Below are 22,256 nucleotides of genomic sequence, written 5' to 3'. Positions count from 1 at the left end.
GCAGGCACAGGAGCAGCTGGCAGAGATGAGAGAAGATCGTACATTACGGATGCAATTTCAAGATATGGCATTGGATACATTTTGGATATCTTTGGAAAAGGAATACCCAACATTGTCAAGTAGCGCCGTTGACATACTGTTACCCTTTGCCACGACATACTTGTGTGAACTGAGCTTTTCGACCTTAACTTGCATCAAGAACAAGTACAGAGAACGCCTGAGAGCTGTGGACCAGGAGCTACGTGTGTGTCTCTCATCCATTCCTGCAAGAATAGAGCGGTTGTGTGCTTCCTCGCAGGCCCAAGTCTCTCACTGAGTGTAAGTCACACTCCTCTGTGTGTGTGTGTGTGTGTGTGTGTGTGTGTGTGTGTGTGTGTGTGTGTGTGTGTGTGTGTGTGTGTGTAATTTAGGATTAAAAGTTTTGTTTGATATGTAAATAGTTAATTAAAATGTGCACTGGCCTGCTGTTATCACCTCCCTTATCTAATTTAAAACCAGTATAAATAACCATAATAAAACGATTTGTTTAATATAAAATGTGTAAAAAGTGTGTAAAAAGTGGGTGTGGGTGTGTGGATGGGTGGGTGTGTGGATGGGTGGGTGGGTGGGTGTGCGTGTTGTAGTATGCATTTGTTATGCATGTGTTATGCATATGTACATGTGTTATGCATTTGTTGGTCTTCAGAGACAGTATGTATTTGAATGTTAATCTATATTAAAAAAAAAAAAAAAAGAAAGAAAGAAAGTTTGGGGTGCCTTGAGATTTTTCATTCATGTAAAGGGTACCGTGACAGACAAAAGGTTGAGAAACACTGATCTAGAGGCTCACAGAGACCCTAGCACGAGTATACAGACTATTTACTCTCGTGAAATAAACGCCGAATGCAGCTTTAACCCCTGCTTTCTGTGTAATTCGTACCGGGTATCTGACAATCGGGGAAACGGGTTGCCACACCATGTACACTGGAAATACTTCACTTGTGACCGATGTTGGCCGAGTACATTGTGGCCCATCGTGCATCCCTAACTTCTAGTCTCTAAATGTAATGAATCCTCCTGTTTATGAAGTTATCCCAGATCTAAATAAAGGCATAACGGTCGTTCACTATAATAATCGAAAATCAAACTGTACTTCAAATTCTGTTTTTAACGATCGGGTCCAAGCTGTAGATCAATCCAAAGCAAAGGGACTACTTCTATAAAACACGTTGATAATGGGACTATAGGGACGTTCTACTGGGCCAATATGAACTGAACTGCTGATGGATGTCATGTAAATGAGAGAGGTAGAAGGGGAGCTATATATGGTATTGAAAGCATTGTGAAGGGAGGTTATTGGCTATTGCAGAGAATATCTAAAAAGAGGAAGCTACATGTGAAGACTTTCTGTAGCCTTTCACAATCAGCCCCCCCTGTCCAAGTGACGGTAACAACCAGACACAGAGAGGCAGCTACGGAGAAGATGAAGATGAATCCATGGACCCTCTCTGTGCTCCTGCTGCTAGCTGGTGAGCTGTAATGCTTCTTCTGTTTACTACAGGGAACGTGTCAGTACACAAACTGGATCCAGCTGGCCTGCTGGCTCAACCTAGAGCTCTTTCTAGAGTCTAATGGGACCTCAACTGTACCACTAGACACAGACAAAGAAGGATACTTTGATCAGTTTATCGTTCCATATGCTATCATAATAATGATAGCAGTGATGATAATGATAATGCATTGTTTTCGTAATGGGCCTCACTAAAAAAGCTTTCATAACATAAAAGAAAAAAACTTGATATCTGGTAGTCTGAAGTTTGACACAATATATAATATAATTTATTATGCTTTATGATATGATATCAAATATTATATAATATGATATTGAATATTATATAATATGATATAAAACCAAACACATTTCAATATCAACGTCACACCCTGACCTTCTCAGAGCGTCTTCACCATCAACCAGTCGCTCTCATTCTCACCATGACGGTGAAAAGCTCACCTTGGAGAGAGCATGACCTCATGTGAGACCCTCCCTTAGAACCGGGCTCCCTGTTGTGACCCCGACTGTCTGCTTCCTCCAGGGCCGCTGGGGGCGGAACCTGGCTGGCACGTGGAGTACCCTGACTCCTTCTGCGTGGTGGAGGGCTCCACCGCCACCATCCCCTGCAGCTTCACCCACCCCGCGGTGAACAAATGGACCGGCGCGGTGCTCCGGGTGAACCGCGTGGTCTGGTGCCCCAATCACGAGATCTGCCGAGTCACCAAGACCAACGTGTACGACAGCAGCAACGCCCGGGCCGACAGCAGGTTCCTGTACCTGGGGGACCTCGTCAGAAACTGCACCTTGAAGATCATCAATATGTTGAAACAGGACGCTGCAACGTACCGCTTCAGCTTCAAGACCAACGCCGATGGGTACACTGGACCGAAAGGAGTCGTAGTCACTGTCACTGGAAAGTGGTACTTCTAGTACTGTTACTAGTTAGTTTTACATCTAGTACTGTTAACAGTTAGGGTTACTTCTACAAGTGTCACTAGTCAGTGTTACTTCTAGTTCTGACACTAGTTACTGTTACTTCTAGTTATGACACTCGTGTTAGCAAGGTGTCCAGTTGTAAAGAACGTCCGTCTCACTGTGTCTTCAACAGATGGAGAGGATGTGAAGGTCAGAAGCTCCGTCACTGACAATGTGGTGAAAGAGGGCGGTCAGGTCACACTCACCTGTACTTCAAACTGCTCCTTCCACCGATTGGACGTCCACTGGTACAGAAATGGCCACGCCCTACCAGAGACAGGCCCCGCCCTCCACCTCAGCAATCTGACCAATGACGACACAGGGGATTACACCTGCTCTCTGGACTCCAGTGGGCAGAAAACCTCTGCGCCTTGGAGTCTGGTCGTGGTGGAAGATGAAGGTGAGCCCCTCTGTGTTCACTAATGCACATGAGGGTGGTCCCTCATCTAATGTAATAGTGTATTATAGTTTAACTTAATCTAATCTAATAAAGTCTATTAAAGTCTAACATTATCTAATGTAATATAGCCTATTATAGTCTAACATTATCTAATATAGTCTAACATTATCTAATGTAATATATTCTATTATAGACTAACATTATCTAATGTAATATAGCCTATTATAGTCTAGCATTACATTATATTTTAAAGTATATTATAGTCTAACATTATCTAATTGAATATTTAACAATTATTCTTCGAAGGCTCCATGAATAGTGGGGAATAGCCCCCGAGAGCGAAGGCTGAGGGGACTATTCCCCACTATTCACGGAGCCTGAGGCGAATAATGTTTTTGTTATATACTACGCGTGAACACTCAAAAAAATAAACAAGATAACCCTTTTTGCCAGGATTTCTTTGTTTTTATTAGCAGTATATTTGCTTTTTATTAGCTTGACGAGACGACCGTCACACGCTCTGAAAACAATATCCCGAGTTTGCGATCTCAATCATGGGATATTGCCCAGCATCCCGAGATAGCGAACCAATCAAATTACGCCATTTTAGGAGGTTCACGTGTAGCATATACTAAAGCCTATTATAGTCTAACATTATCTAATGTAATATAGCCTATTATAGTCTAACATTATCTAATGTAATATATTCTATTATAGTCTAACATTATCTAATATAGTCTAACATTATCTAATGTAATATAGCCTATTATAGTCTAGCATTATATTATCTTCTAAAGTATATCATAGTCTAACATTATCTGATCTAATATAGTATATTATAGTCTAAAATAATCTAATCTAATTCAGTATATTATAGTCAGAGCTTATATAATCTAATGTAGTATATTAGCCTCGTACTGTCACTAGTCAGTGTTGCTTCTCATACTGTCACTAGTCAGTGTTACTTCTAGTTCTGACACTAGTTAGTGTTACTTCTAGTTCTGACAGTCGTGTTAGCAAGGTGTCCAGTTGTACAGAACGTCCGTCTCACTGTGTCTTCAACAGATGGAGAGGATGTGAAGGTCAGAAGCTCCGTCACTGACAATGTGGTGAAAGAGGGCGGTCAGGTCACACTCACCTGTACCTCAGTCAGCTCCTTCCACCGATTGGACGTCCACTGGTACAGAAATGGCCACGCCCTACCAGAGACAGGCCCCGCCCTCCACCTCAGCAATCTGACCAATGACGACACAGGGGATTATACCTGCTCTCTGGACTCCAGTGGGCAGAAAACCTCTGCGCCTTGGACTCTGGTCGTGGTGGAAGATGAAGGTGAGCCCCTCTATGTTCACTGATGCACATGAGGGTGGTCCCTCATTAAATCTAATATAGCGTATTATAGTCTAACATTATCTAATCTAACAAAGTCTATTAAAGACTAAAATTATCTAATGTAATATAGTGTATGGTAGTCTAACTTAATCTAATCTAATAAAGTCTATTAAAATCTTAACATTATCTAATGTAATATAGCCTATTATAGTCTAACATTATCTAAAGTAATATATTCTATTATAGTCTAACATTATCTAATATAGTCTAACATTATCTAATGTAATATAGCCTATTATAGTCTAGCATTATATTATCTTTTAAAGTATATTATAGACTAACATTATCTGATTGAATATTTAACAATTATTCTCTGAAGGCTCCATGAATAGTGGGGAATAGCCCCCGAGACCGAAGGCTGAGGGGACTATTCCCCACTATTCACGGAGCCTGAGGCGCATAATGTTTTTGTTATATACTACGCGTGAACACTCAAAAAAATAAACAAGATAACCCTTTTTGCCGGGATTTCTTTGTTTTTATTAGCAGTATATTTGCTTTTTATTAGCTTGACGAGACGACCGTCACACGCTCTGAAAACAATATCCCGAGTTTGCGATCTCAATCATGGGATATTGCCCAGCATCCCGAGATAGCGAACCAATCAAATTACGCCATTTTAGGAGGTTCAAGTGTAGCATATACTAAAGCCTATTATAGTCTGACATTATCTAATGTAATATAGCCTATTATAGTCTAACATTATCTAATGTAATATATTCTATTATAGTCTAACATTATCTAATATAGTCTAACATTATCTAATGTAATATAGCCTATTATAGTCTAGCATTATATTATCTTTTAAAGTATATCATAGTCTAACATTATCTGATCTAATATAGTATATTATAGTCTAAAATAATCTAATTCAGTATATTATAGTCAGAGCTTATATAATCTAATGTAGTATATTAGCCTCGTACTGTCACTAGTCAGTGTTGCTTCTCATACTGTCACTAGTCAGTGTTACTTCTAGTTCTGACACTAGTTAGTGTTACTTCTAGTTCTGACAGTCGTGTTAGCAAGGTGTCCAGTTGTACAGAACGTCCGTCTCACTGTGTCTTCAACAGATGGAGAGGATGTGAAGGTCAGAAGCTCCGTCACTGACAATGTGGTGAAAGAGGGCGGTCAGGTCACACTCACCTGTACCTCAGTCAGCTCCTTCCACCGATTGGACGTCCACTGGTACAGAAATGGCCACGCCCTACCAGAGACAGGCCCCGCCCTCCACCTCAGCAATCTGACCAATGACGACACAGGGGATTACACCTGCTCTCTGGACTCCAGTGGGCAGAAAACCTCTGCGCCTTGGAGTCTGGTCGTGGTGGAAGATGAAGGTGAGCCCCTCTATGTTCACTGATGCACATGAGGGTGGTCCCTCATTAAATCTAATATAGCGTATTATAGTCTAACATTATCTAATCTAACAAAGTCTATTAAAGACTAAAATTATCTAATGTAATATAGTGTATGGTAGTCTAACTTAATCTAATCTAATAAAGTCTATTAAAGTCTTAACATTATCTAATGTAATATAGCCTATTATAGTCTAACATTATCTAAAGTAATATATTCTATTATAGTCTAACATTATCTAATATAGTCTAACATTATCTAATGTAATATAGCCTATTATAGTCTAGCATTATATTATCTTTTAAAGTATATTATAGTCTAACATTATCTGATTGAATATTTAACAATTATTCTCTGAAGGCTCCATGAATAGTGGGGAATAGCCCCCGAGACCGAAGGCTGAGGGGACTATTCCCCACTATTCACGGAGCCTGAGGCGAATAATGTTTTTGTTATATACTACGCGTGAACACTCAAAAAAATAAACAAGATAACCCTTTTTGCCGGGATTTCTTTGTTTTTATTAGCAGTATATTTGCTTTTTATTAGCTTGACGAGACGACCGTCACACGCTCTGAAAACAATATCCCGAGTTTGCGATCTCAATCATGGGATATTGCCCAGCATCCCGAGATAGCGAACCAATCAAATTACGCCATTTTAGGAGGTTCACGTGTAGCATATAGTAAAGCCAATTATAGTCTAACATTATCTGATCTAATATAGTATATTATAGTCTAAAATAATCTAATCTAATTCAGTATATTATAGTCAGACCTTATGTAATCTAATGTAGTATATTAGCCTCGTACTGTCACTTGTCAGTGTTGCTTCTCATACTGTCACTAGTCAGTGTTACTTCTAGTTCTGACACTAGTTAGTGTTACTTCTAGTTCTGACAGTCGTGTTAGCAAGGTGTCCAGTTGTACAGAATGTCCGTCTCACTGTGTCTTCAACAGATGGAGAGGATGTGAAGGTCAGAAGCTCCGTCACTGACAATCTGGTGAAAGAGGGCGGTCAGGTCACACTCACCTGTACCTCAGTCAGCTCCTTCCACCGATTGGACGTCCACTGGTACAGAAATGGCCACGCCCTACCAGAGACAGGCCCCGCCCTCCACCTCAGCAATCTGACCAATGACGACACAGGGTTTTACACCTGCTCTCTGGACTCCAGTGGGCAGAAAACCTCTGCGCCTTGGAGTCTGGTCGTGTTGGAAGATGAAGGTGAGCCCCTCTGTGTTCACTGATGCACATGAGGGTGGTCCCTCATTAAATCTAATATAGTGTATTATAGTCTAACATTATCTAATCTAACAAAGTCTATTAAAGACTAACATTATCTAATGTAATATAGTGTATGATAGTCTGACATTATCTAATCTAATATAGTGTATTTTAGTCTAACAAAATCTAATGTAATATAGTGTATGATCGTCTAACATTATCTAATCTAACAAAGTCTATTAAAGTCTAACATTATCTAATGTAATATAGTGTATGATAGTCTATCTTAATCTAATCTAATAAAGTCTATTAAAGACTAAAATCATCTAATGTAATGTGTAATCTAACAAAGTCTATTAAAGACTAACATTATCTAATGTAATATAGTGTATGATAGTCTGACATTATCTAATCTAATATAGTGTATTTTAGTCTAACAAAATCTAATGTAATATAGTGTATGATAGTCTAACTTAATCTAATCTAATAAAGTCTATTAAAGTCTAACATTATCTAATGTAATATAGTGTATGATAGTCTAACTCAATCTGATCTAATAAAGTCTATTAAAGTCAAACATTATCCAATGTAATATAGCCTTTTATAGTCTAACATTATCTAATATAGTCTATCATTATCTAATGTAATATAGCCTATTATAGTCTAACATTATCTAATATAGTCTAACATTATCTAATGTAATATAGCCTATTATAGTCTAACATTATCTAAAATAGTCTTAACATTATCTAATGTAATATAGCCTATTATAGTCTAACATTATCTAACATAGTCTAACATTACCTAATGTAATATAGCCCAGTCCCTCCAGAAAAATGTGGCGTTTTTTTGTAATTGTTGTGGCCAAAAAACCTTGATTATGCGGCACGTTTTCTTAAAAATTGCGATGAAATATGCGGCATATTTATGCAGTTTTATGCAATGAAAATGCGGGAACTTGTGAAAATTGCAGCTTTTCGAAGACATTCAAGTCGCGTAATTACGTCACTTCATAACGTTCCCATGGCAACAGTGGGAAATGGCTGCTCTTGTGTGAAGTAAACGCAACATTTTTCAACTTTCTGCTAAGATATATGTGACTTTGCAACGAAAATGCGGGGGATTATTAAATCATGCAAGCCCCACATATTTTTTGGGGAAATCGGCAATTTATGCAGTGAAAGTGCGGCATATTTGAAAAAATGCGGCCCCCGCATTAATATGCGGACTCTGGCTGATTATGCGTTGAATTATGCAATCACATAATCGCGTTTTTCTGGAGGGTCTGATAGCCTGTTATAGTCTAGCTGTCATGATCCACCCCTGGTTTTCCCATTCACCTGCCTGTCACCCTGATCACTCCCAATTAACCCAACCACCTTCACCTGTGTTTCCCCTATATCATTCCTTTCCTCCCAAACATTCCCTGCCAGATTGTCTCTTGTGTTTTACAGTGCTTTCCCGCGATTCGAATCCTGACCTACCACCTATCCTGCCTGCTCTCTGATCCTCGCCTGTCTGACTATCCTGCCTGCTCTCTGATCCCCGCCTGTCTGACTATCCTGCCTGCTCCTGATCCTCGCCTGTCTGACTATTCTGCCGGTTCCTGATCCCCGCCTGTCTGACTATCCTGCCTGCTCCTGACCCCCGCCTTTCTGACTATCCTGCCTGCTCCTGATCCCCACCTGTCCGACTACCCTGCCTGCTCCTGATCCCCGCCTGTCTGACTATCCTGCCTGCCGATCCTGAATCCGAATAAACGATTGACACTGTTCCACGCTCTTCACCCGTCTGTGCACTTGGGTTCAGCCAAACGCTCACGTTACACTAGCATTATATTATCTTCTAAAGTATATTATAGTCTAACATTATCTAATTGAATATTTAACAATTATTCTCTGAAGGCTCCATGAATAGTGGGGAATAGCCCCCGAGACCGAAGGCTGAGGGGACTATTCCCCACTATTCACGGAGCCTGAGGCGAATCATTTTTTTGTTATATACTACGCGTGAACACTCAAAAAAATAAACAAGATAATCCTTTAAGCAGGATTTCTTTGTTTTTATTAGCGGTACATTTGCTTTTTATTAGCGTGACGAGACGACAGTCACACGGTCTAAAAACAATATCCAGAGTTTGAGATCTCAATCATGGGATATTGCCCAATATCCCGAGATAGCGAACCAATCAACGCCATTTTAGGAGGTTCACGTGTAGCATATACTAAAGCCTATTATAGTCTAACATTATCTAATCTAATATAGTATATTATAGTCTAAAATAATATAATCTAATACAGTATATTATAGTCTGACATTATATAATCTAATGTAGTATATTAGTCTCGTACTGTCACTAGTCAGTGTTGCTTCTCGTACTGTCACTAGTCAGTGTTACTTCTAGTTCTGACACTCGTGTTAGCAAGGTGTCCAGTTGTAAAGAACGTCCGTCTCACTGCGTCTTCAACAGATGGAGAGGTTGTGAAGGTCAGAAGCTCCGTCACTGACAATGTGGTGAAAGAGGGCGGTCAGGTCACACTCACCTGTACCTCAGCCTGCTCCTTCCACTCCTTCTAGTCTCTAAATGTTACGAATCCTCCTGTTTATGAAGTTATCCCAGATCTAAATAAAGGCATAACGGTCGTTCACTATAATAATCGAAAGTCAAACTGTACTTCTAATTATGTTTTTTACGATCGGGTCCAAGCTGTAGATCAATCCAAAGCAAAGGGACTACTTCTATAAAACACGTTGATAATGGGACTATAGGGACATTCTACCGGGCCAATATGAACTGAATTGCTGATGGATGTCATGTTAGGGAACAGAACGCGGAGACCAAAGTGCTGGACACAGGGAGGCGGAGACAGGGCGAGGGCAACGGGATTTATTGACACAAGCAAGGCGGGTAGTCAAGCAGGCGGGGGGTCTGGTCCCGGGCGGGCGATTGGGTAGGCAAGGGCTCAGCGATGGACGGGGAGTCAGGCAGGCGAAGGCCCGATAACGGGTAGGCAGGCGGGCAGAAGGAGAACTAGAGAGGGGGAGAGGGGATTACTAAGGGAGCAAGGAATCGGGGTAAGACTTGAACAAGAGCTGGTAGGGCGATACTAACTTGTAGCAGTAAACGACGAACTGGCGCCGGCAGACTGGAAATGCCCGACTGAAGTAGGGTACGGTGATTAGCATATTACTGGCAGGTGCGTCGAGGGGATGAGGACCAGAAGCCACCAGCGGCCAATAGATGGGGGTGTTGGACCGCGTAGCAGGACGTAGCGTGACATGTCATGTCAATGAGAGGTCTTTGGTCTTTAAAGTATTGTGAAGGGAGGTTATTGGCTATTGCAGAGAATATCTAAAAAGAGGAAGCTACATGTGAGGACTATTACTGTAGCCTTTCACAATCAGCCAAACAGCCCCCCCCCCCCCGCCCAAGTTGCAATAATAACCAGGCACAGAGAGGAATCTTCGGAGTAGATGAAGATGAATCCATGGACCCTCTCTGTGCTCCTGCTGCTAGCTGGTAAGCTGTAATGCTTCTTCTGTTTACTACCGGGAACGTGTCAGTACACAAACTGGATCCAGCTGGCCTATTGGCTCAACCTAGAGCTCTTTCTAGAGTCTAATGGACCTCAACTCGACCAGTAAACACAGACAAAGAAGGACACTTTGATCAGTTTATCGTTCCATATGCTATCATAATAATAATAGAAGTGATGATAATGATAATGCATTGTTTTCGTAATGGGCCTCACTAAAAAAGCTTTCATAACATAAAAGAAAAAAACTTGATATCTAGTAGTCTGAAGTTTAACACGATATATAATATAATTTATTATGCTTTATGATATGATATCAAATATAATATAATATGATATAAAACCAAACACATCACAATATCAACGTCACACCCTGACCTTCTCAGAGCGTCTTCACCATCAACCAGTCGCTCTCATCCTCACCATGATGGTGAAAAGCTCACCTTGGAGAGACCATGACCTCATGTGAGACCCTCCCTTAGAACCGGGCTCCCTGTTGTGACCCCGACTGTCTGCTTCCTCCAGGGCCGCTGGGGGCGGACCCTGGCTGGCACGTGGAGTACCCTGACTCCTTCTGCGTGGTGGAGGGCTCCACCGCCACCATCCCCTGCAGCTTCACCCACCCCGCGGTGCACAAATGGACCGGCGAGGTGCTCCGGGTGAACCGCGTGGTCTGGTGCCCCAATCACGAGATCTGCCAAGTCACCAAGCCCAACGTGTACGACAGCAGCAACGCCCGGGCCGACAGCAGGTTCCTGTACCTGGGGGACCTCATCAGAAACTGCACCTTGAAGATCATCAATATGTTGAAACAGGACGCTGCAACGTACCGCTTCAGCTTCAAGACCAACGCCGATGGGTACACTGGACCGAAAGGATTCGTAGTCACTGTCACTGGAAAGTGTTACTTCTAGTACTGTTACTAGTTAATGTTACTTCTAGTACTGGAACTAGTCAGTGTGACGTCTAGTACTGTTACTAGTTACTTTTACATCTAGTACTGTTAACAGTAAGGGTTACTTCTACAAGTGTCAATAGTCAGTGTTACTTCTAGTTCTGACACTATTTAGTGTTACTTCGAGTTCTGACACTAGTTAGTGTTACTTCTAGTTATTACACTAGTTAGTGTTACTTCTAGTTCTGACACTCGTGTTAGCAAGGTGTCCGGTTGTAAACAACGTCCGTCTCACTGTGTCTTCAACAGATGGAGAGGATGTGAAGGTCAGAAGCTCCGTCACTGACAATGTGGTGAAAGAGGGCGGTCAGGTCACACTCACCTGTACCTCAGCCTGCTCCTTCCACCAATTGGACGTCCACTGGTACAGAAATGGCCACGCTCTATCAGAGACAGGCCCCGCCCTCCACCTCAGCAATCTGACCAATGACGACACAGGGGATTACACCTGCTCTCTGGACTCCAGCAGACAGAAAACCTCTGTGCCTTGGAGTCTGGTCGTGTTGGAAGATGAAGGTGAGCCCCTCTGTGTTCACTAATGCACATGAGGGTGGTCCCTCATCTAATGTAATATAGTGTATTATAGTCTGACATTATCTAATGTAATATAGTGTATTATAGTCTAACATAATCTAATCTAATAAAGTCTATTAAAGACTAACATTATCTAATGTAATATAGTGTGTGATTGTCTAACTTAATCTAATCTAATAGTAATCTAAGTATTAAAGTCTAACATTATCTAATGTAATATAGCCTATTATAGTCTAACATTATCTAATATAGTCTAACATTATCTAATGTAATATAGCCTATTATAGTCTAATATTATGTCTGCTTCCTCCAGGGCCGCTGGGGGCGGACCCTGGCTGGCACGTGGAGTACCCTGACTCCTTCTGCGTGGTGGAGGGCTCCACCGCCACCATCCCCTGCAGCTTCACCCACCCCGCGGTGCACAAATGGACCGGCGTGGTGCTCCGGGTGAACCGCGTGGTCTGGTGCCCCAATCACGAGATCTGCCAAGTCACCAAGCCCAACGTGTACGACAGCAGCAACGCCCGGGCCGACAGCAGGTTCCTGTACCTGGGGGACCCTGTCAGAAACTGCACCTTAAAGATCATCAATATGTTGAAACAGGACGCTGCAACGTACCGCTTTAGCTTCAAGACCAACGCCGATGGGTACACTGGACCGAAAGGAGTCGTAGTCACTGTCACTGGAAAGTGTTACTTCTAGTACTGTTACTAGTTAGTGTTACTTCTGGTACTGTTACTAGTTAGTTTTACATCTAGTACTGTTAATAGTTAGGGTTACTTCTACAAGTGTCACTAGTCAGTGTTGCTTCTAGTTCTGACACTAGTTAGTGTTACTTCTAGTACTGTTACTAGTTCGTTTTACATCTAGTACTTTTAACAGTAAGGGTTCATTCTACAAGTGTCACTAGTTAGTGTTACTTCTAGTTCTGACACTAGTCAGTGTTACTTCTAGTTCTGACAGTAAAGAACGTCCGTCTCACTGTGTCTTCAACAGATGGAGAGGATGTGAAGGTCAGAAGCTCCATCACTGACAATGTGGTGAAAGAGGGCGGTCAGGTCACACTCACCTGTACCTCAGCCTGCTCCTTCCACCAATTGGACATCCACTGGTACAGAAATGGCCACGCCCTATCAGAGACAGACCCCGCCCTCCACCTCAGCAATCTGACCAATGACGACACAGGGGATTACACCTGCTCTCTGGACTCCAGCGGGCAGAAAACCTCTGCGCCTTGGAGTCTGGTCGTGGTGCTAGATGAAGGTGAGCCCCTCTGTGTTCACTAATGCACATGAGGGTGGTCCCTCATCTAATGTAATATAGTGTATTATAGTCTAACATAATCTGATCTAATAACGTCTATTAAAGTCTAACATTATCTAATGTAATATAGTGTATTATAGTCTGACATTATCTAATGTAATATAGTGTATTATAGTCTAACATTATCTAATGTAATATAGTGTATGATAGTCTAACATTATCTAATCTAACAAAGTCTATTAAAGACTAACATTATCTCATGTAATATAGTGTATTATAGTCAGACATTATCTAAACTAATAAAGCCTATTATATTCCAACATTATCTAATCTAATATAGTCTATTATAGTCTAACATTATTTAACACGTTATATAATGTAATGTAATCTTACCGTTTATGACAAAGTGATCTAAACAAATCTAATGATTGCGTTCTTTTACAGAGAAAAAGAGGCATGCCAGGCACGTGACAGTGTCGGTGGTGTCGGTGCTGTTGGCTGTGATCCTTCTCCTCCTGGCTGGGCTGGTCTTCGCTAAAAGGTACTTAAATCAACTCTGAGAAGAGGTCAAAATAGGACGTTGAAGATGATTTGTGAGATATTTTTGGAAAGGTGAAAGTATTTGTCTCTGAGATTTGCTTGATATAAATGTCTGTTCAACTTGGGGGAGGGAACGCAGCTCACTGTGGAGCTCACCGGGAGGGATTGCAATTACCACTTATCACCATAGGGGCCGCCAAAGGGAACAGAACGTAAATCTTCGAAATGTCCACTTTAATCTTGATGCTGATAATGAAGATGATAATATTTGAAAGGCATTATTACCCTTGAGAGGAAACTCATAGTAATCCACAGAATCCAACCGAATTCTCTAAATGTATCTAAATATCTATCTGGCATTTGTGATGTCTTATTTTATTATTAAATAGGAGACATGCACAAACGAAGGCAGTAGAGGAATTCGACAACAGGTGAGTACCTCCTGTCAACTAAAAGTGTGTGTGTGTGTGTGTGTTCCAGGGATGGAAATTAACACCCGCCACACGCCATTAGCGGGTGGATTTGTATGGTGGCGGGTGAATTGTGTCACTTCACCCGCCACTGTGTCGGGTAATACTTTCCAGTCAGGTCCGTTCAAATTTGCATATTTAATACATTCGTCATACGGCGCTGCACAGTTCCACAACCATCACTGTCAACATCCGGCCCCCTTCTTCTTCTACGCCTCTTTTGCTGAACTGCGACTGTCAACATCCGGGATAATACACCGGTAACCATAGAGATAATATGCCGGTATCAACATTCGGTATAGTATGCTAGGCTAATTATTGACATATAAAGAAAGAGCTACTAGAGAAAGCAATGTTGCGTTTCCTCACCGGAGGAAAGAGAACAGCTGAGGAGAGTGTAGGCCAGGTACAGGTGGCGGATGATAGTACGGTTGTCACCCCCAAAAAGAAGCGTTGTTTTAATGAGGGATGGCGAACATCGGACAGTGGGCAACACCGTGACCGGCTGGTGTTGGACGGGACGAGCCAGACAATGTTATGTGCTCTCTGTCATAAACATGCTTCGGATGGCCACAGGTCCAATAGTTTTGTGAGTGGGACACAAAACCTAAAATTGGAAGCCGTGAAGGACCACGAGTCCTCAAAAAGTCACCTTCACGTTTTGAAAATTGCCAAGGGAAAATCAGCACCCGAAACCACGACAGCGATGAGGACGCTCAATAGCCCATAGAATTTCGAAATTGGCTCTACTATTTCGAAATGCACACGCAATTTCCAAAAAGGGAAGGCCATTTCAAGACTTTGAATGGCACTGCACGTAAGTTAATTTTTTATTTTCTATTAGGCCTAATGCAATAGTTTGTTGCTGTCGAAAAACTAGCATGTTGGGTAACCTTAGAGCTCTGCTCACTTGTTTGGCAAACAGCTGCTTTCTGTCAGTCTGGTCAAAACAGATGTCAAGTGTGTGTGCTAAGAGGTAGGGCTGTCCCGAATACCATTTTAGAGGCTTAGAATACTCGTTGGATATTCCGAGCGAGTATTCCAATACTCGTTCAAAAACAACATTAATAATTGAACAGTAAAAAAGTCTGAGTTCCTTACTTTGCTGTTCCGTTCCAAATCAGCTGTCATCTGTGCCATCGTAGCCCTTACAGGAGCTTATCAATTCATCCCGTAACATGCATATAAATCCATACAAAGATCCAATTTTTAGTCGTTTGCCTCCATATTAAATCCATCATTGACCGGGTATTCCTTTGACAAAAGCCAGTCTGTGAATGCGCAATAGTAGGGCTGCATAGCGAACGTACACAAACAGATACGCTAACGAGTTCCTATATATATATATATATATATATATATATATATATATATATATAATTTAATGTATTCTGACGTTTTTCAATGTGTCTTGCACTTATTAAGTCATTGTTTCTTGTTCTTGTTTCTTCATGGCCTGTTTTCAAATGTTTAATTTTGAATGCATAGGCAGAGTATGAGTCTTCCTATACCGAGAGGATACATCTGTTGCATTATAGGGGCAGATTTCATTATACATCTGGTTGAATTGAAGAAATTAAAAGGCCAGTGCACTGAAAAAACAAATGTTCCTATTGACTTATGATGGTGTAGCCATGCATGTTGTTTTATTGTTTTTTATTGAAAATATTTTGTATAGATGAATTATCCACAAACTTGTCATCTTAACACCTTTGAAATAAACATGACTTAACATGGCAGATACCTGTGTATTGTTTATCATATGCGGTAAGAGTGTAACATTTTCAACTCAGTTCCTTGGTAGCACCTACTTAGAGTAAAAATCACTTCTGATGAAAAAATGATGTGTATGAAAAACACTTTTCTTATCTATTGCTACTATTATATTGTTTAAAATGTCTGCATATATTTAAAAAATATATAGCGTATAAAAAGTGGCTGGTAAAAAAGATGAGTGGCTGATAGATTTTTAAATCTACCTGCCACAGTGGCTGTTGGGCAAAAAAGTTAATTTCCATCTCTGGTGCGTGCGTGCGTGTGTGCGTGCGTGTGTGCGTGCGTGTGTGCGTGTGTGCGTGCGTGTGTGCGTGCGTGCGGCTGGGTTAATGAATTGACGCACTTGTTTGTGTGAGTTTGTCTGTCTGACCACCTGTCTGTCTAGGAGGTGGACTGTAAACAGGAAGCGGTGGGAGCTTCAGAGGAAGTCAGCTATTCAACTGTCCACTTCAAACGCAATTCAAACGCAAATGACTTGATTGTATCAAATCTGCCAAAGAGCTTTTAGCGTGTGGGTAGTAAAGTGTTTTTATACACCCTGTTTAGCTCAAGTTTGATCACTATGAGACTTTAAATAAATCATGACATGAGTTGTTTTGAGTTCTAGTAGGAGAGGAAGGTGTTATCCCCATGGTTATGACCCAAGGCAGCTATTTTTAAACAAGGACAGATCTTAGCTTAAGAGTGTGATAGGATGCAACCAGCAACATAAACCACCTCCCAAACAAAGCTCTGCACATCAACACACACACACACACACACACACACCTTCACCCTGGCATTCAAGAGCACCTGAACTGGAATTCAGGGGAGAGTTGATTTTTAACAAACTGTTAAAAACTGCAGATTTAAAACGTAAGGTTTTAAATCTGTTTTGCAAAATAAGTTTATTATTTCAGTGACTGACAGAATGGCATACATGACTATGTTGAGATCAAAGTAGACATACTAAGATGTTTAAAACAGAAACAGGTTCACTAGCTCAGTGGCACTTTAAGCTACTAGTGAAAGGATGAAGGGAATCTGAGGTTTGCTGGTCTGCTTCTGGGTGACAGGTCAGCCCCTGGACCGGAACATGAGATCGTCTACAGCGAGGTCGTTCACTGAACCAAACTCAAGCAGCGACTCCTCTTCCTCCTCCAGTGATGAGATAAGGGAACACTGACGACATCATGTCTGTTGTCTCTCGCAGAATTATTGGTTGAGTCTTGTTCTTTTCAGTTTCTATTTCTGCTTGTAACATTTCTGATGATTTCAGTGTTTTTATGCATTTGAGTTTTCTTTCTTTATTGTATGATGTTGTTTATTCTGAATATAGTCAAGGTTGTCTGAATAACGCTGAGGTTTGTAAAGACTGGTTCTTCTCCATTCTGGTCCTGATGACTAGGTTACGTTTAAAAAAAATACTTCTCAATTTAGTTTCCTGATGGAATGGCCGCTCAGTCTTTCATGAGCCTGTTCTTCTGTTAACTTACAGTATTTATGCATTCATATCTTTACAGTCCATGGGTCATATAGGCTTACAATAAGATCTGTCATGTTCTTATCATCGGTGGTTGCTGTGTTAAAGTGAAGCCATTTTACATACTGATAAAGTTAAGGGGGGGCAGATAATCACCCTCACCACTGTGGAGCTAATATAAGAAGGGGGGAGTATAATTCACTGAAACTCAGCAGGAACTTTGTCTGCTGCCATGTGTGTCGAAGTCCTCTCTGCTCCGAATACTATTATTAAGATAGCAGAAGTCATATAGAATTGAACGAAAGTCTTTTTGTGAAGCATCTGTATAAAAATACAGGTATTATTGTTATGCATAACCCAATTTAGACATAGAAAAATCTTTTTGGGCACTGTAATAGACCTTTCAAGTAGGCTATTAAACTATAAAAGTTTAATTATTACCTTATTCTAAGCATACAGTGTATTTTAATTTGGATACAACTGTTAGTTAGCCTAATGATTTCTCAATGCAAATCAAACCAGCTAATAGGCTTACTGAAATAAAACCATGCCAATCTCTAGGTTTTAGCAGTTCTCTCTCTCTCTCAAAATCAACATTGAACAACAATGTTGTATTAAGCTTACAAACATTCAGTTGTAGTGAGTGTTACATAATTCACCTACAGTATTTTGTTATGTGTTGTTCTTTACACTGTGTTAGGCATGTCTTTTACTGTCTCGGTGTTTCAGGGATCGCTGTCCCTTTAAGGATTACGAGCTTCTCATGACGCGGAGCCCGATGCGGCATATGTTCTCTTGCAGCACGTTTTGATTCCTGTTTTTCAAAAACTAAATAAATGAGTCACACAACTGTGTGCTCAACGTGCGAAATTGTATCCTTCATTTAATGCAATTTCCACACAGTAAACATTTACTGACTTAAGAATACGAAAATGCAATGCCCGTTTATCTCTAGAAAGGTTATCAAAGTGCATTGTAAAGTCGAAAATATCTTAAAAAGACAGAACCCCGACCAGGGGCGATTCTAGGTTCTGACTTTTGGGGGGGGCTTAGCCCCCAGGAAGCCAAAGGGGAATATGAAGTATATAAAGGGGGGGGGCATTTTATTCTGCTGCATTTTAGGGTGACCTGGTGGAGATCCTTTTGTAACAGTTTAACTTCAGTTAGACTCATAATACCAATGAATATTTAATCCCAGAGGAAAGGATTAAACACATTTTGGCTACTATTAAAGAAGAAATAAATTGTATATAATATTTTTATGTAATTAATAGACAACACTGTTGTAAATGTAGAATTATATCATCCATGATTTTTCTTTTGTCCTGTCCAAGATTCTTTGACCTCTATTTCTTAGTTTCTATGCTGTTGCATGTCTAAGCCAATAGATGAAAGTGTGAGCTAAATAATGCAGTTCTGAACCACTAAAGTGATGAAAGGAAAAAAGACTGTTTAGATGAAGGAATAATCAAATGGATGTGAACCTTTTTTTTGTATTTACACAGAAACATATTGGTTTTAAAAGTAGGCCTAAACTATACATGGTAAATATGGAAAATGTGACGAAAAAGTAAAATGCAAACTTTGAGAACAAATATTGTTTTATTGATATCTGAATATTGTATCAACATATATTTTCATTAAATTTCAACGAGTAGGCCTACAACATATACTAGATTAATACTATGAGAAACAGACCACTATTTCTGGAGCACTAAACTATGTCGCCTCACTTTCAGGGACCCATACATTTTTATAAAACTTGTGATGCAAAAAAATCAACAAGTACAACATGTACTAGACTAATACAATGAGTCTCATAGTGTTAGTCTAGAACATGTTGTACTAGTTGATCAGCTCACGTTATGGCAATGAAATCGCCCTCAGCTGATAAAATACTGCCAGCGTTTTTTAAAACTGAAAAGTAGCACCCTTGTCAACATTTTCTGCTCCTTGCGCCTTATCATGCTTATCATGCTATGCACCATTACAAGGCTCTGCCGACTAAAACATGAAGCAACTCAAGAAGAGGCATGGATAGAATCGCCCTTTGGTCAACTGTCATTTAATAGACATCTGACGAGGTTTTAAAATGAATTATTACCTGGTCATGTTATATCACAGCTGAAAATCGTGGATTTTCTGATAAAGACTAACTAGCCTCTTTGACAGACGAAACAGCAGAAACTATGTTAGGTGCGCTCGTGCTGCACTTTTGGTTTTGTCAAACAGGAGACGCCCACCCACCAATCAGATGTAAGAGATTCCTGCAGGAAGGTTGCGCTCGATTTCACTAACCCATTTGAGCCTGTTTATTAGTGTACAGCATCCATCCCCTCATTATTTGTGTAAAAAAAAACGGTAGAATATTAGATTTGAGGACGAAACGATAGGGTGGGCTAAGGCAACATTTGCAACATGGGCTTACAAATTATAATTACATGTGTCCCAACTTAACACACTGCTTTCAGAAACTCATTCAAAAACATAATCAGACTTTAAGAAATGTAAAGAACAGACATTATATGAGAATGTTGGAGACATCCACATCAGTATCTTTAAGACATGTGCAGCTTTCCAAAAACCATGTAAAGGCCATGCATACAGGCCACTTGCAACAATATTTTATATATCTTCTTCTCTATAACTTACAACATAGGTTTTGTCAAGAATTGCTCCTGAGGCGTTTATCGTGGAAAGGCTTTTACTTCGAACTCGTTGCGGTACATACATCCAGTGTATCTGGTGGCATTCCTATCACTGCTGTCTTAACGTATATGCCACAGTATATGCGCAGGCACATTTCAATTACCGTACATGACAGGTTTAAAACTATTAATTGATCCCATTTCAGAACACTGCTTTCAGTAATTACTTTAAACAAATTTGCACTGGGAGGAAATGCCCAGAACAGAATAAAGTGCAAAATATATCTGAAGTAATGATTATGCTGCCCCATTGTATCGGTAAAAAAAATTAATAATACTAAAATGTAAAAAAAAAAAAAAAAGAGTGCCAATGATTACACTGCCACGTGCACTCGTGCCTAGTGTTGCCGACCCCTGACCGATACAAACCACCTCTGGAGTCGTTTGGGTGGGGATCACGTTGCCTGATATCCTTGCGTTGTGACTGTGGTGACGTGGTGCACGGCTACGCCTGCCTCTCCATCAGAAAGACAGTGGAGGTCACACACACACTGACACACGCTGACACACACTGACACACACACTGACACACGCTGTGACCCATACCATGACCCCCTAACGCACCATACACTATGACATTCTCTCACACACACACACACACACACACACACACACACACACACAGTAAAGTATTTACAGAACTTTAGTAATATAATAATCAATACAGACGGTGGAAAATTGTTCTTATTTGGTTTGGTTTTATATTAAGTTAAATTTATTAGTCAAATGATCTCAACTCTCCTCGTATATTGGCCTTACATTTACCTTTAGGGGATATAGCTGACGCTTTTTTGTCAGAAGAAAGGGAAACAAAACAATATATCGACTATACAGTGGGGCAAAAAAGTATTTAGTCAGCCACCAATTGTGCAAGTTCTCCCACTTAAAAAGACGAGAGAGGGCTGTCAATTTCATCATAGGTAAACCTCAGCTATGAGAGACAAAATGAAAAAAAAAAATCCAGAAAATCACATTGTCAGATTTTTTAAGAATTTATTTGCAAATTATGGTGGAAAATAAGTATTTGGTCACCTACAAACCAGCAAGATTTCTGGCTGTCACAGACCTGTAACTTCTTCTTTAAGAGGCTCCTCTGTCCTCCACTCATTTCCTGTATTAATGGCACCTGTTTGAACTCCTTATCAGTATAAAAGACACCTGTCCACAACCTCAAACAGTCACACTCCAAACTCCACTATGGCCAAGACCAAAGAGCTGTCAAAGGACACCAGAAACACAATTGTAGACCTGCACCAGGCTGGGAAGTCTGAATCTGCAATAGGTAAGCAGCTTGGTGTGAAGAAATCAACTGTGGGAGCAATTATTAGGAAATGGAATACATACAAGACCACTGATAATCTCCCTCGATCTGGGGCTCCACACAAGATCTCACCCTGTGGGGTCAAAATGATCACAAGAACGGTGAACAAAAATCCCAGAACCACACGGGGGGACCAAGTGAATGACCTCCAGAGAGCTGGTACCAAAGTAACAAAGGCTACCATCACTAACACACTACGCCGCCAGGGACTCAAATCCTGCAGTGCCAGACGTGTCCCCCTGCTAAAGCCAGTGCATGTCCGGGCCCGTTTGGAGTTTGCTAGAGAGCATTTGGATGATCCAGAACAGGATTGGGAGAATGTCATATGGTCAGATGAAACCAAAATATAACTTTTTGGTAAAAACTCAACTCGTCGTGTTTGGAGGAGAAAGAATGCTGAGTTGCATCCAAAGAACACCATACCTACAGTGAAGCATGGGGGTGGAAACATCATGCTTTGGGGCTGTTTTTCTGCCAAGGGACCAGGACGTCTGATCCGTGTGACGGAAAGAATGAATGGGGCCATGTATCGTGAGATTTTGAGTGAAAACCTCCTTCCATCAGCAAGGGCACTGAAGATGAAACGTGGCTGGGTCTTTCAGCATGACAATGACCCCAAACACACCGCCCGGGCAACGAAGGAGTGGCTTCGTAAGAAGCATTTCAAGGTCCTGGAGTGGCCTAGCCAGTCTCCTGATCTCAACCCCATAGAAAATCTTTGGAGGGAGTTGAAAGTCCGTGTTGCCCAGCGAAGGCCCAAAAACATCAATGCTCTAGAGGAGATCTGCATGGAGGAATGGGCCAAAAT

At 40.9% G+C, this 22,256-nt stretch overlaps 2 protein-coding genes across 2 annotated transcripts; both read left to right on the top strand.

Annotated features, from left to right (window-relative positions):
• Positions 1-1,428: 1,428 nt before the first annotated feature.
• On the top strand, positions 1,429-2,461 carry LOC307092144 (myeloid cell surface antigen CD33-like; the record flags this gene model as incomplete). The annotated part of the gene is made up of 2 exons (XM_079759047.1): positions 1,429-1,508; positions 2,073-2,461. The coding sequence occupies exons 1-2, from the start codon at positions 1,463-1,465 to the stop codon at positions 2,459-2,461; spliced, it is 435 nt and encodes a 144-aa protein (XP_079615173.1). The 5' UTR covers positions 1,429-1,462.
• Positions 2,462-2,575: 114 nt separating this feature from the next.
• Positions 2,576-18,217, top strand: LOC307092135 (basement membrane-specific heparan sulfate proteoglycan core protein-like; the record flags this gene model as incomplete). Its single annotated transcript, XM_079759035.1, has 11 exons — positions 2,576-2,906; positions 3,972-4,238; positions 5,372-5,638; positions 6,617-6,883; positions 10,945-11,332; positions 11,790-11,890; positions 12,222-12,593; positions 12,905-13,171; positions 13,616-13,712; positions 14,101-14,142; positions 17,013-18,217. 11 exons carry the CDS (start codon positions 2,576-2,578, stop codon positions 17,062-17,064), a joined length of 2,451 nt encoding a protein of 816 aa, XP_079615161.1. The 3' UTR covers positions 17,065-18,217.
• Positions 18,218-22,256: the final 4,039 nt, after the last annotated feature.

Source organism: Pollachius pollachius (assembly GCF_949987615.1).
Source record: "Pollachius pollachius genome assembly, chromosome: 1".
In the NCBI taxonomy this organism is placed as follows: domain Eukaryota; kingdom Metazoa; phylum Chordata; class Actinopteri; order Gadiformes; family Gadidae; genus Pollachius; species Pollachius pollachius.
The sequence above is the reverse complement of the archived record's forward strand: the minus strand, read 5'-3'. Positions and strand labels throughout refer to the sequence as shown.